The sequence below is a fragment of the Ornithodoros turicata genome, chromosome 2, assembly GCF_037126465.1.
Source record: "Ornithodoros turicata isolate Travis chromosome 2, ASM3712646v1, whole genome shotgun sequence".
NCBI classification, from domain to species: domain Eukaryota; kingdom Metazoa; phylum Arthropoda; class Arachnida; order Ixodida; family Argasidae; genus Ornithodoros; species Ornithodoros turicata.
This window is the reverse complement of record NC_088202.1, coordinates 46409743-46424421: the sequence shown is the minus strand read 5'-3', so window position 1 is coordinate 46424421 and position 14679 is coordinate 46409743. Positions and strand designations below refer to the sequence as shown.

Genomic DNA, 14679 nt, shown 5'->3' with positions numbered 1-14679 from the left:
CGTCACAGTGGTCTGTGCATATTACTATAGTCGGCCTTTGGCATGACGGCACCCTCACCGAAAGCAAAAAAAAAAAAAAAGATCAGGGGGTGGGGTGGAAGTCCACTCTTTGTACGTCTGTCTGACCCCTGCGAGCTCTGCCCAAAAGGGGTGCGAAAAAAAAAATTGTGCGCCCTCTGGGACCAAAATAAGCAAACATTTTATTGCATATCATGAAAGAGCTATGTCTCAGCTATGTTAGTACGAAATATTGGAAAATTTCAAGATGTCCTTTTTGGGTAAAAGCTGCCGCGAAAATGAGAATTTTCCCCTACCCTTCTGTGTTCACAGCGTTGTTACAGAATAATGGCTGAAGATAAAGCAATGTGTTTGACGTCAAACGAAAGAGCAAAGAATTATCTTTCTGCTCATGCAAAGAACATCACAGTCGGAGATCCCGCTCCGTGACCATGACCTTCCAAACGTGCGGTAAAACGGTTCTCTGTTGCATTTTCGGGATTTTTTTCATATACTTTTCTCTTGACCATATTAATTTAATAGCCCACGGTGGAACGTGCACCATCCACTCTCTCAGCAAAAAAAATTTTGTTCAAATGGGACATCTCGTTCAAGAGATACAAGGTCACAAAGTTGGAAAAAATTTAAGCCACGAAATCGCGCCGGTTGCTTAGAAGCGCCGTGGACGGAGAAGAAAATATCGCAGAGACCTGCGGTCAGGCCCCTTTTTGCATCTCTTTGTGGGTGGGATAACATATATTTTTTTCGAGAGAAATAAAAAATGTGACCGGCAGGCATCATTCGATTATAAATGAAACTACTCAGCTTAGCTTTTCTGATGTCCTAGTTCAAAGTAAATTTCTCACGGTATGCACAAGGTGCCTCTTGGGTATGCAGGATTTGTTGGTTCCTTGGAGCTACTTGCTGATGCAAAATCTTGGTGTTTGACGTGTATGCGTTTATTGTAGCAGTTTGTACTTTGTTTTCTTGTAACTGTGTCTCCCGCTATTATTGTGTCTCGTCATTATATGGCATTGACATTGCAACAGTTACAAACCAAGAATGTCTATCTGCCGTGCAGTCATTATTGCCAAATGCTACAGTACAAAATTGTTTTGAATTTGGACGCCCAGATGATCAGGATTACAGATTCTTGCCATATTTACCTACTGATGGCTTCACCAAGGTCCCATGATTTTCAGGCATGACCAGGTTTCTATCACTGAAAGCTGCACTTCTGGAGCCAGACACCTTAGAACAGATGCTACAGTTCCACATTGCGTCTGCCACGTGGCTGTGTCATGTTGCCACAGCCGAGAAGCTGGACAAGTTCCAGACTCTTTCTCTTCCTTTCCCCGAGCACGGGAGGGAGAGACTTGCCTACGTTCCCGAATTTATGGTGGAAAACATCTGTGACTGTATCATCTTCGTTAGGAGGTTTAGTGAAAAGACCCTAGAGGTTTGTCATTAATTCCTGTATGCTATTGTTAGAGCCTGAAGTTTTCGGGAAATAGTTTTTGCTAAATTCGGTGGGTAAAACCGGGTAAATAAACATGTGCACTAAGTTCATGTGAATTCAGGTGAAAAATACTTCCATTATGCTAAATTTGGGGAGAAATCTGGCTCAGTTATTCAAAATAACTGTAGTGGTTTGGTACAAATGCTGATATAACTGCATTTGCTGCCCAACAAGTAAGTTAGTGCATTCCTACAGACATCCCAGTGAGGGAAATTTGCCGGGTAAAAATCTGGTTTCACCCTAAAGAGGTAACCTTCAATTCAGGGAAGAATCGGGTTAAACCCTAAAACTTCATGCTCAAGCTGTTGTTTATAAATAAGGGCAAAACCTATAGTGGCAGCCCTGCTTATGTCAGTGAGCAAGTGCAGTGAGCAATTGTGTTATAAACCCTAAACATGAATATGGCATTTCAATTTCAAAGATGTTGATGTGATGCAGATTTTTACTTGAGCATCTGATTTCAGTTGCTTGGCGACAAGCTTGAGCACCTGATGATGTTGATATTGGTGTTCATGGGTAGCCCTCAACGTATGAACAATCCCCATTTGAGAGCTAGGTTAGCAGAGATGTTGGAAGCCCTCATGACATCCAAAGATGAGGACAGATTCAGCACTCTTATCCCAAAGTAAGTTGGCAGTGATGGTGAACAGCGAGTCACCCAGACACACATTAGCATATTTACTCGAATCTAACACACACTTTTTCCGATTTTTTTTTAAAATAAGGGGCGCACGTCAGAATTGGGGATGACCGCGACGGATGGCATGGAACAAGGTTGACGACGTACGGCGCCCCCACTGTGGTCCTGTTCACGTGGTGAAAAACAAAACCACGAGTCTCATGGTTCTCGCGAAGATAGCGATCGGCACCTCGACTGCTTCCTCTGCCTGTTTTGTACCATCAGTTATGATGAAGCAATGGCGGGCCCACTATGAGGCCACGTTTAAGAGGAAAGTCATTGACTTTGCAGAAGAAAACAGGAATCACAGCGATAGAATATAGAATCACGGCAACAAGAACTTTTTCAAGAAATGTTGCATTACAAATGCGCTTGACGGCGTGGATAAGTGATGAGTGACGGCAAAGTGATAAGGAGTTGTCTGTTGACTGTGACGATGACTACGTGTAAGAAATACTTTTGTTGCCATTATCTGCCTTTTCACTTGTATACGGCGTATTTTTGCATCATCCTCAAGGATGATGCTCGCTAGATTTGGGGCCACGTTGGAATCGAGTTATTTCGCGTTAGAATCGGGGTGCGTTAGATTCGAGTAAATATGGTGAACGGCTTCATAATTTTGCTTTGACTCTTTATTTTTTTCAAATAGCGTTTCACTCGATACTAACCTCAAATTGAGTCACAGTGTGTATTCAAGCCTTCTTGAAGTGTCTCTAAAGTGAATGGTAAATCTATGTAAATTGTGTGTTGTTCTGAAAGCTTGTAACTTGGATGCATCAGATATAGTTTGACCAGATTTTTAGCTATAAAATGTCGAAGGCTGCTTCACCGAGTCAAAATGCAGACTGCCTCATCGAGCGACACTACCGTGACCCGTGGCACCATCTATTGAGAGCACTTGGAACAACCCTAACCAGGTCGCTTGAAACTCTTTGGATTTTGTCCAACACACCTGTCATTGAAAATGCACAGTTGGTGCATCCTGGAACACTACAGAATCAATCGGCCAGACATCCGTGTGAATCGGCTGGAAAGTAAAGTTTTGCATACAGCGACTTTCTCTTTCTGGTCACCCTCTGCTTCTCTTAGCAGACATCTAAGTGCGCTTTGATAATCAAAATATCAACCCCATTTATGTGAAAAGTGTGAAGAACTGAGAGCTAGCACTCTGTGTAATATCATCACCAATTCTAATTCTACATGATCGTACATAAAATTATACTGGTTGTATTTCACTTCACAAACACTTCATGCAATTTAATAGTGCTCAATAAGTGTTCTACAGAATTTGATTGGAGCGAGGGCAAGAATTTAGTTCTTGTTTGTTGCACTTTATTAAGTTATTTACTAACAGTTAAAAGTAGACTGGGATTCAATATTCACATGAACCTAATATAGATAGGGTGTGAGGTTTTCGGGTTTGACCCGATTCTACCCCGAATTTACCCTCCAGATCGCACATTTAGTGATCCGGGTGAAACCCCGTTTCTCCCAGAACTGGGGGTCCTTTTGTCGTGTAGTGTGGAACCACAGCATGCGATTGCACTAGTGGGAGAGGAGGAAGGGATCATCAACAGAAGGAGGTGATACTGCAGCGTTGAGGGCGAAAATGCATGGTATGTTTCCCCCTGAGTCAAAACGTTGCATGCACGCTGTGGCCGTGTACACGCGGCGAAGAAACGCCCGCAGCCGACAACCCGAAACGCATGGGACATGGACAGAGTGACTGCCATGCACCAATGTTGCCACCATCGTCAACCACAAGCGTTCGTACGTGAATATCGGTAGTCGACAGATTCCAGCATACAGTCTCCGTGCATATTAAAAAAACTGAGTTTTCCAATGTCACATCGTGACATCGTCAGGAAAACGTTACAGTGTGCGTGTCTTCCGGCAGACCCGCGTCTGTCGCGCCCGTTCGGGATGGCTGTACCGCTCCATGGCCGAAGCAACGCCGAGCACAAGGCAACTTAGTAGCAGCTTCGATAGTTAACTGAAAAGATAGGAGTCAGGAGCCAAGATAAGCAGAATTGATGATGAATCGCAGAACGTAGCGTAACGAAACTGCGATGCTCTTTTCTCCCAATTTGACGCGAAAACAAAAGCGTTTCTCACGTGAAGACTTGTAGCAGCATCAAGTTAAGCGAAGTAGTGCTTTAATCCATGTGCAGGTTTGCATTACCATGCAGATTTGAATTGCCGTAGACCTTTTAGCACCGTCCACATTGTGTCGCAGTCAGTGTTATTACTTACCGTAATTACACGCGTACTAGCTGTGGCTTATGCGAGATTTTTTTTTCTCACGGGTGCTCAGCGGCTTATCTGATGACTAGTATTTTGTCCTGGTATTTTCCCCATACCCTGGTGTTAACGAAAGGGCCGACAGTGTCTCTGGAACAGCACCGTCCTGCCAATGCGTAACGAGTGCGTCCAACTTCGAGTAGACTGACCTTCCTGGTGCCTTCCCCAAGCAGCTTTAACGAAAGTGGTGACAGTGACTCATGTCTTCTGGAAGGCCACTGACCCGTCGATCCATGAAAAACACACAGCAAGGGCACAATCCGATCATGATAGAACACTAGGACTGACCTCCTTTGTTGTACACCATGCCGACCGCGGAGTATGGACCACAGGGTTTATGGCCTTCCCTGTGGTCTCCTTTGTCACACAAATCAGTCGCGTCATACTGCCTGCAGCTTATCTGCGAGTGTGGCTTACCTGCCCGAACATTTTCAAAATGTTCCTAAAAACGGGTCCTGCGGCTTATATGCGTGAAATTACGGTAGTTTCTAAGCTGTTCTGTTGTTACATTTGTGATACAACAAGCCTCATAAACCCAATTTTTACCTGTATCGTATAAGTCCAGAAATATTACACCCAAACTGGATGCTGCTGTTTTCCACCCGATTTTTACCGCCAAAAACTTGGCAAAAAATATCTCCCGAAAACCTCAGACCCTAAATATAGATTATGCCTTTTCACAAAGCCCCCATGCTTCTGTCGAAATCCAAGTTAAATATGTATCGAATATCCTACAAATTGCCCACAGTTGTAAATATTTTCTTTCAGCCTGCACAGAGAAAAGCTCTTTCACAGCCATCCATGTGTGGGAGAGTTAGTGCCAACACTACTCCATGTTTTTGTGAGCATTGAAATGACGGGACAAAGTGTTACTTTTGAGCAAAAGTTCCATTACCGTCGACCCATGTACATTGTCCTCGATCACCTGTGGAGACTTCCTGAACATCGCAAGAAAATGAAGGTAAAGCGCATGCTTAGGTTTTGAGATAAGAAATTATCAAAATTTATGTTTCTTTACCTTGTCTTTTTTTTTTTCAGCAATTGGCAAAGGAAGCAGAAGCCAATATTGAATGTGCAACTCCTCCATTGTTCTTGCGCTTTATAAACTTGCTCATCAATGATGCTATCTTTTTGCTTGATGAGGCACTTTCTGTAAGTGCTTTTCTGTGTACAGTCTCTCTTTATCAACAGTACACTAGTGTCATCATTTTTTTGGTACTTCCGCTTTTATTGAATTCCCGATCATCTGAGTATTCACACGCGCGACATCCTCACGGAAGATTCTAGTGGAAAAAAAAGCAAAACCACTGCTCACAGAGACACAGTTCCGTCCCGTGTTCTATGTGAGCATTCACAAGGTGCGGAATATCGGGTGTGGCGTGCTGCGCACTTAGCAGACGACACCGTCAGTGTCTTGCCTGTCTTCTGCTACGGAATATCCTGTGACTGTGTTGCAGGATATTCCCCACAGTTAGCAGTGTACATGAGCACCGGACGTTGGGTGCTCGCGCTCAGAAGACTATGACGTTTTTCGTATCTTCCGCTTCTGCAAGGAATGTCGCTCTTGTGAATACACAGTATATCGAACTTTCTGCCTGTCCCGTTGACTTCGTTATGACGAAGGCTTGCTGCATTTGTGCGCATGAGGGTATAGTGTGGCAAACGGTAATAATGTACTTACGTGCAATTTTGTCTAGTACATGAGTCGCCTGAGAGAACTACAGCAACAGAGAGAAAGTGGTGCTGGCGGCCCATCAGGGACGCAAGGACAGGCCAATATCCAACATCTAGGCATGCTTGCTCACTTCCACAATGTCATGGGTAGAGAAACCATTCGCACATTAGCCTGGCTGACGTCGGGAATCACATCCATATTCTGTCACCCCACCATGGTAGATCGCATTGCACCTATGCTCAACTATTTCCTCCTACATCTGGTGAGTGTTTTGATATTCTCCTGTGGGCTTAGTCACAGCCAGTTCTGTTTCCAGTGAACTCCTGTGGCATGCCTGCATTCTTTGTTGTATCTTAGGTTGATGAAATGTCCAAACTCAGAAGCCCGTTTTTGGTCACTGGCATAATTATTTATGCCAGTGAGTAGAGAGTAACCAGTAGCCCCTCACGACAGGGGGGAGCTCTAACCCAACCCAACCCAACCTAACCTAACCTAGAGGAGCTATTTATAATTTTATATGCTTATTAGAAATACCTCATCCATGCAATCCGGTAACTGTGGAGGGCGTAACGCACATGGGAAGGGCACCTTGCGTTCTTGATTACCTTGAGGCAAAAAAGAAATTGGTGTTTGAGCAGCACTAACTGAAATATTGGTTGATGGTTTCATTGAGTGTGATAAGACAAATAGCAGTAAGTGAGCAGTAGCATGTTCTTTTATTTTTTATTTTTGTTCTCGTCAAAAGCGCAATGGACGTCGTCTGCAAAGGGCGTTATATTAGTGTTGCACTCAAAAGGCTCTGCCAAGTGCTCTGGCCATGGAGCAGATATGCTGCACGTGCAGTGATTTCCCCAGAAATTCACTGCTGGGGGGGTGCCGACCTTTCAAGGGGGGGGGGGGTATGCTTGGTGAAGATTCCACTTACGGAAGTTTTCTTAGACACAGAAGGACTTGTGGCACAATGATGACATCTGCACAACTTTCCCGTTTTATTTGTATATGTTATTGCGTTAGAACACAGTAGATTCATTATGAAGGGCATTTTAACATAATGCATAATCGCACGACTGACAAAGGAAAAAGACTAGCACCCTGTCTCAGGAAGCTCAATGAGTACCTAGCAACCAACGGAGCAAATCTTAGAGGAAAAAAGCAGAACAGCTCCCTTGACTGAGTTGGGCGCAAATGGTTCTTGATGATCCACATTGAGTGTGCGTGCCCGCACGCATTTTTGCTCGTATATGTGCGCAATATATGCATTTAACAGTTACGTTCAAATGATTTTGGACAAATGCATGGTACGATCATCTGCATGACTGTGGTCATACAGCCCAAGCCCAAGCTTGACAGTACAGGATGTAATTCGCTGCGCCGGACTCCCTACATGGTCGAGCTGGGTGGGGTCACCTGAGCAATTTCAGGGGGGGGGGGGGGGGGGTGTTGCAAAAATCCAGGAAGGGTGTACACCCCCCCCCCCCCGAGGGGGGTGTAGGGAAATCCCTGTACACGTGTCATCAAGCCACGACCTACTCCATATACAGGCCTGGACAAACGCAATCGCCTACGGGAGAGCCAAGTCATGCGACAGTTACGCCAGTGGCCGCTGCAAGTGCCACATAGCTTTATTGGGGAGAGGAAATGACATGTACACTATTATCATCATTGCCACCGTTGTTCGTCTGCTACACAAGGCTACACAGGCTGTTGCTAAGCACATGCTACTCTCTTCCGTACCCCTTCGTAGTTGTCAACACAGCCCACCATACATTGTCGCGCTTTCGGCAAATCACGTGGTAACAAATAATGCTAGCTAGCGCGAAATCCCATAGCGAAGTGGCGACTGCTGGAACCACTACCCCGGTGCTGGGAGCTTTACGGATGTCCAGGTCTCTAGTATAGTAGTACGAACATATTGGACCTACCTGGACACATTGGACATACCTCATATAGGACACACCCCTTGGTTCACCCCCTTTTTTTAGTAAAAAATGTGTGTTCTATACGTGAGCAAATACAGTAGGTCGTGCATCAAGCACACCAGAGAACCGCTTAAAAACTCCTGATTGCGGGATAACAGTTTCCTTTTCTAGCCTCGAATGTTTCCCTACGCTGATCGAAAACAAGTCGATGTCCTTTACTGGAGCGAAATCTGCCTTCTACTGTGTTGCCTAAGCAAGGCTAGTGAATGATGTGTCGCTACTCTTCGCCCAGCAGGTTCCACATAGCGTAAGCGGGTGTGCAGCACCTACTTGGGTGAATTTAGTTTTCTACTCTTTAAACGGGTGTTCGTTTTCACTCTGCACAGTAACAGAGCTGAAAGCGAGTCTGTCTCGGACAACACATAAAAAATGAGGTGGCGGGACCCTCAGAGCGAAAGTTCAAGGGGGGCGACTCCCCCATCTGCCCCCCCTCCCCCTTCCGATACCCCTGATGGATAGCTAGGGTTCTTTGTTTTTGTGTAAAACCCGAATCGTTCACGATCGTCCCCCCCAAATTCTTGTGTGTAAATAGCACCCGATTTTTCCCTCCCGAATTTGAAAAATCATAAAACTAAAAACGAAGAACCCTATGGATAACCTGTCTCAAAAGTTCACAAGCCTCACAAGAACGAAAAGGAAGAAAAGGAAAAGATAAAGAAGATTCGATGTACAGAGTGGAAACTATGTACGAGGTCCCTTTACCATGTTCCCTTCAGGAATGTTCCAGCTAGCTGTTGCATAGAGGATGCCTCTCCTCCACAAACATGTATGTCAGTGTTTCGGTAAATCAATGAGCAATGAAGGAGAAATAAAACTAGAAAAGCAATTGGCAGATTACCGCAGTTACAATGGCATAATGCCATTATATTGAGTAACTGTGCAGTGTTGCACAGTGTCTGCAGAAATTGCCAAATTGGATTTTGTGTGCATGTGTAAGGAAAATGGGGATACAACCAACTGAGCAACACGAATAAAATCTGCTCAAGGTCGCAAATCGTCTTGCCTTCACCTTGTTTTCCTCCCTGTGTCATGCAGTCCGCAAGCCATCTTATGTTCTGACCTAGATAACAAAACAAGTACATGAACTATAGTGCTGAAAGTTTAGTCCTAATAAAATTGAGAGTACCAGCATTCATGAGGTTATGTTACATGGGTCTTGTCCGCTTGTTAGGAAACTAGCCAAAGGTCAGGACTTCTCAGCGATCTCTCGTATTTGCCACTAGATTCTTTCTCATACAGTGAATTCTTGATGATGATGACATGGTGGAAATATTTTGGCGGATCAGTGTCTATTCAGTCTGATCATGCGTTGAGAGCTCTGCTTAAATTACAGTTGTGGAGTACAGTGTGAGACGATATGACATACAGCTACATATATATATTTTTTTTTCCTCAAACATTAACATCTGTGAAGGTTGGACCAGAGAAGAAAAAGCTCAAAGTGAAAGACCTCAATGAATACGAATTCAAGCCACAAGAGCTGGTACAGAACATATGTAAAATTTATGACCACCTTGGTTCGCCGGACACGACCACTGCACATGCGTTTTGCATTGCAGTGTCAAGAGACGGAAGGTCGTACAGGTAAGGAGAAAACACATCGTTCAGTGTAGTTGGCTTGTGCAGGATGTACTTATATCTGACACAATACATGAGGTGCACAAAAACTGGTCGGGTTCTGTTAAATTACTCGATTGCAATTGTGCACTTGAATGCAAAAAGCAGGCACCCATCTACGATAGAGATCTACTATTTGAGAAAGTATTGTGCACGCTGCTCTTATAAGTACATTCATTTCCAGCCCTGACCTGTTTCCTCAAGCACAAAATGTTCTTGTGAGAATTGGACAGATGCCACTGTCCCTGTCCATCGGAGACCTAGCCAAGAAAATTCAGGTGAGGACAATACGTTAGAGGGGAACATGGTTAGACCCTTGTATTGACGGGCTGTGCAAATTGGGGAGAGAGGGGAATTAAAAACTGTTTTAATCCCACTCCACGAGGCTCTAAGCATGATCCTGTGGCTGCTGCTGTTGGAAAGTAAGTAACTCCCATGCATCACTTTGCAGAAAACTGCTGTGGATCAAAAACAAGTTGAAGATGCCATTAATGATGCACCAGAAGAATTCCTTGATCCCATTATGAGCGCTATCATGAATGACCCGGTCACTCTTCCGAGCTCTGGAATTGTCCTAGATCGTTCAACTATTGCGAGGCACCTGCTAAGGTAGTAGGGTGCAGGTACCACAGAAATAATGCATGACATTAACAACTTCTCGTTGTTCTAGTGACCAGACGGATCCTTTCAACAGATCTCCCTTGACTATGGAAATGATTGTTCCAAATGAAGATTTGAAGAGGAGGATAACAGAGTGGAGGGCAAAAAGAGGGCACTGACTGTGTATGTGTGTGTTGGTTTTTATATAAACGATGTTTATGCTTGTTATTTCCTGTTATAGCACTATATGTGCCAAAAGGCATACACAGAATGCAGCATTTCAGCAGGAGGTGTATTACTCGGCAGAACAGGTGATAAGGGTACAGCTATACCTTGCACCCAATGTGTCATGTCCCACTGACAAAGGAAGGTCTGAAACAGATTATAGAAAGACCTTGGCAAACATCTCAACATGTTAAATGCATTCTTTTAATATACGGCATTGTAAAAACGTCTTTAGGAAACCCTAAAGAGGATAATCCAGCTGAAACAAACTATGGATGGTTTTGATAGGTACTTGATACTTGCATCTGCACATGCTGTTGTGTTTCATACAAGAAACAGAAGGAGAGCAAGTTACGTTATCGAGTAGCACAAAATGGTCTCCTTTCTCATATGAAAAGTAGCAAACATTTGCCAAAATAATTTAGAAGGGAACCAAAGGCTGTTGCACCACATCCAATCATCACTGCACACACATACGTGCCGTACATCGGTTAGGGTTGACCGACCTACTTTGGAGATGCTGTGCTGCAGATTTTAAGTTAGTCTCATCATTTCGGCTGTAATTCAAGTGCAGACGATTTTCAGGAGGGAAATCATGCGGATAGCATCAACAAACGAACAATCATGAGAGAGGACTGGAACAGTGCTATCCGGTCCACATATGACGAGAAGCTGTGTCTTACTCTGGCCGTATACTGGTACTGAGGCGATTAAAGATACAAGTTTTTGTTCTTATTTTGAAACGTATGTAACATTGTTAAACCTATCGTGTTGTTTGACATTCAGTGCTGTGCAGGAGGCAATATGGGTAGGTTGATGATATGAATAAAGAAAAATGATATGTGCACAATGTGTACACTAGCAGACCAAATAAAAGTTAGCTGGTGTACTGTGGAGATCTGTCAAACACATACCAGGAGCAAAAGACACGGAAGGAGTTAAGTGATGTACCATTTACCTACCATGCCCATTGGTACTCCCACCAACAGGCCCACATTCCCCTGCCGCACACAGTTACGGCGTCTTTCTCTATTTGGAAACACAGCATAGAAATAGAGCATAATCTCCTTTTATTCTCCACAGCTTTTGTTGCACTCATGCTGCATTTCCCTTTTCCTCAGCCCTCTTCTTCCTGAGTACTTCTACGAGGTACTTAAACCTTAACATACACTCTTCCTTCGTTTTGCCAGGAACAGCGGACGCTATTTTATCCCACCTCTCTTCCGTTCCTTTCGGATATTGCTGCAGAGCAGATTCTAAGCACTTTTGCTGCGCTACACTCCACTCTTCTTTTTTTTGCAAACCCCCTCCCAGTTTTAGTTCTGAGATAGGTTTCGAGGAAGGCCTCGCATAGTGTTCGGAACGAGTCATTTCCTCGTCAGACTGCCTATCCTCGTAGTCGTCTCCCGTGACTCCCTGAGCGTGTGGCACAATGTTCCGTGCGGACGGCGCTTTTCTTAACCGTTTTGCAATGGCAATAACTTCATCCTGTGAGCGATTAAGAAGGTCGGCTATCTTCAGCCATCTGTCTACCGTCCCTGTTGGGTACTTTTTCATTGCTCGGATGAGGCCAACAGTATCCTCCTCGGTCCACTCCCCTTTTTTATCAGCGTGAGAAACATTTGGAGCACTAGGATGGTCTTCGATGTGACCGTTGTGTGGAAAAGTAACACAAGGCTCCATCTCGGGAGCGTCCGGTATTGAACGTGTCCGTCTTCTCGGCTTCCGTTCCCTAATTTGTGAGTCTTCAGTGGAGGAGTCGTCATCGCTGCTTGCTTCATCAACATTTGCTTCCTTTCGTTCTTTGAAATTGTGTACACAAGTTGCGATTTGTATTGGTAAACCTTTCAGATAGAGGATGATAAATATACAAAATTTTATAACAAGCAAGTCTCTCCACGTCGGCTTCTGGATGGTATTAATGTATGCAGCCCGAAGCTCCTCTTCGTTAACAGCTGTTGTCTTCTTCGACTTTCTATCTCTGTGTTTAAACTTTGCAAACACCGTCTCTTCCACCTCATACTTACGTTCCCAGTATGCTGCCCATGAAATGATGTACTGACCAAAGGTAAAAAGAGCTACCAAAAATATCGCAGTCTCCTTTCCACCCATTTTTCGTACACGTCTGTAATAAAATACCGGTTGCCGCCAGCCAGGCAGACCATTCTTCAGAACGTTGTCGTAAATTTTTCGTTTATCTTCATTCTTTAGTATCTCCGCAACCGAAACTAGTTTTCTAAACTTCTCTTCTGCTCCTGCGTCCTTGTTTTTGTCAGGATGATACAACAGAGAAAGTCTCCTGTAAGCTTTCTTGATGTCGACCGCACCGGCGTCCTCAGGAAGCCCGAGAAATGAGTAGAAATTTTCATTCACATCTTCTACAGCATCGAACACTTCAAAATCATCTTGTGTCCAGGCTCCTACGCTGCCGTAAAGAAGCAGTGAGGCAATAAGGGACACACTGAACATGGTAGAAAATTTCCCAGAGAAGCATATCTACGTCGACTCCTCCTCGTACATGACTCTTCACTGTTCTCAACTTCTCATTTTGCTAATACCACACGAGCAAGTTTCGAGGAATGGAATTGTTCGTAACACCACTAACAGATGATGAAAAGGAACCACTAACACCTTCAGAACTTCAGCCTGCTGTCACAAAAATGACTGACAGACACCAGAAATCCTATAATGACGTCATCCACAGTGCTGCGTGCTGCTCGGCTGGCTCTCGTGCTGCTGGCGCTGCTGGTGGCTGGTGCTGCCACCGCTGCACGAAAAATCCGCAACCGTAGCCAAATCCCAGCGACGCTGGCGACGCCTGACGCTGCCTTGCCTTCGAAGGACGTCTGCGCACATTGGGGAGTTAATTCACGTCCGTAGTTAACGCGTTTTACAGCGGATTTGGTTATACATTTTACACATTTCCGACAGCAAAAAAACACATAATGGCGCTAAATATGCTGCGGTTGTCAACCTGTGGAGGTGAGCCGCTTACGTGATGTGGAACAAAATCCGAATCATGATATAGCACGGACTCCTTTAAGGACAGTTACAGAAACAGAAATGATATTCCTTTCAGGGTCGTATCTCGCTCGTCTGCACTCGCAGCGGTATATGTCTACGCTTGTAAAGAAATGTGCGCCTTTTGCTTCCACCGTGAACTCAACGTTGGTCCCAGCTTCACCTCGGCTGACTGCTATTAGGTCGACCTCCGCAGATGGTATGAAACACGCGCAGAATGTTTAAGAATACTTTGTTTGTCCACTTACTCCTATTCACGTTTCACAGCTTCCCATGTTGCGGTCTGGAAAGCCGAGCGTTTGCTCTCTGCAGCGCTGCTGGGCATTGTACCGGGTGCATTTCTGTTCCCATGCCCCGCAATGGACTATTTGCTTGCAGCAAGTGTGACAATGCACATTCATTGGTAAGGGCATTTACTGGCGACGAAAAAAAAAAAAAGGCCCTCAGTGCATGTTCGTCGATGAGCCACGAAAGATAAGTAGTTCGACAGACAACCTTGAAACGTGCTTTTGTCTTTTACACAGGGGCGTTGAAACCATAGTGGTGGACTATGTCAGGCCGACAGTCTTTGGAAATGTCATTCCTAAGGTTGCTGTTGGTGCTGTTTATGCATTGTCGATGCTGACTCTTGGTGGACTCTTCTATTTTAATTACTCCGACGTTGGAGTGGCGAAGGCCATCAAGATGTTCTGGGCGCTATAATGCAGACTACAATTGTGTCCAGGTGCACTGTTCAACACGAGTTGAGCAACAATGTGTGTGTAGTTATACTGCTGCAGTAAAGACAGTGTAAGAGACTGAATTCAGTTGATGTCATTATTATTCAGATATACATGCAAAGTATATAATTCGATCCAAAGTATGTATTTTACATCAGCCACCCTCTCTGTGGTGTGTGTGCATCCACATTCCATGATACGCAATCCATCACACTGACCTCCAACACACATGCTGTGTCCTCTAGCATGAGAGGCCTCTTAACTTTGGAACTGGTCAGACAAACTATTATTTGTGTGAAGGAAATGGATGCGTTCCCATATTCACAGACTGGCCTCACCTTGGTTTA

The 14679-nt window shown here is 44.6% G+C and overlaps 3 protein-coding genes across 4 annotated transcripts in view; 2 read left to right on the top strand and 1 right to left on the bottom strand.

Annotated features, from left to right (window-relative positions):
* Positions 1-11488, top strand: part of LOC135385355 (ubiquitin conjugation factor E4 A-like) — a 37636-nt gene extending 26148 nt beyond the window's left edge. Inside the window, exons 11-20 of one of the 2 annotated variants that reach the window (XM_064614635.1) lie at positions 1200-1456; positions 1981-2141; positions 5265-5457; positions 5535-5648; positions 6194-6433; positions 9565-9734; positions 9952-10045; positions 10219-10376; positions 10438-10550; positions 11178-11488. In XM_064614635.1, coding sequence (XP_064470705.1) covers positions 1200-1456; positions 1981-2141; positions 5265-5457; positions 5535-5648; positions 6194-6433; positions 9565-9734; positions 9952-10045; positions 10219-10376; positions 10438-10546 — 1496 coding nt within the window. In that variant the 3' untranslated portion in view covers positions 10547-10550; positions 11178-11488. Of the gene's footprint in view, positions 1-1199; positions 1457-1980; positions 2142-5264; positions 5458-5534; positions 5649-6193; positions 6434-9564; positions 9735-9951; positions 10046-10218; positions 10377-10437; positions 10596-11177 lie in introns of those variants that run through there. The other variant, XM_064614634.1, reaches the window with a different exon arrangement.
* A 157-nt stretch (positions 11489-11645) lies between these two features.
* On the bottom strand, positions 11646-13371 carry LOC135385351 (dnaJ homolog subfamily C member 1-like). Its single transcript, XM_064614628.1, has one exon. It carries the CDS (start codon positions 13059-13061, stop codon positions 11688-11690), a length of 1374 nt encoding a protein of 457 aa, XP_064470698.1. The 5' UTR covers positions 13062-13371; the 3' UTR covers positions 11646-11687.
* A 14-nt stretch (positions 13372-13385) lies between these two features.
* On the top strand, positions 13386-14415 carry LOC135385353 (succinate dehydrogenase [ubiquinone] cytochrome b small subunit, mitochondrial-like). The gene is made up of 4 exons (XM_064614632.1): positions 13386-13574; positions 13672-13812; positions 13881-14016; positions 14138-14415. Exons 1-4 carry the CDS (start codon positions 13538-13540, stop codon positions 14313-14315), a joined length of 492 nt encoding a protein of 163 aa, XP_064470702.1. The 5' UTR covers positions 13386-13537; the 3' UTR covers positions 14316-14415.
* The last annotated feature ends 264 nt before the right edge of the window (positions 14416-14679 follow it).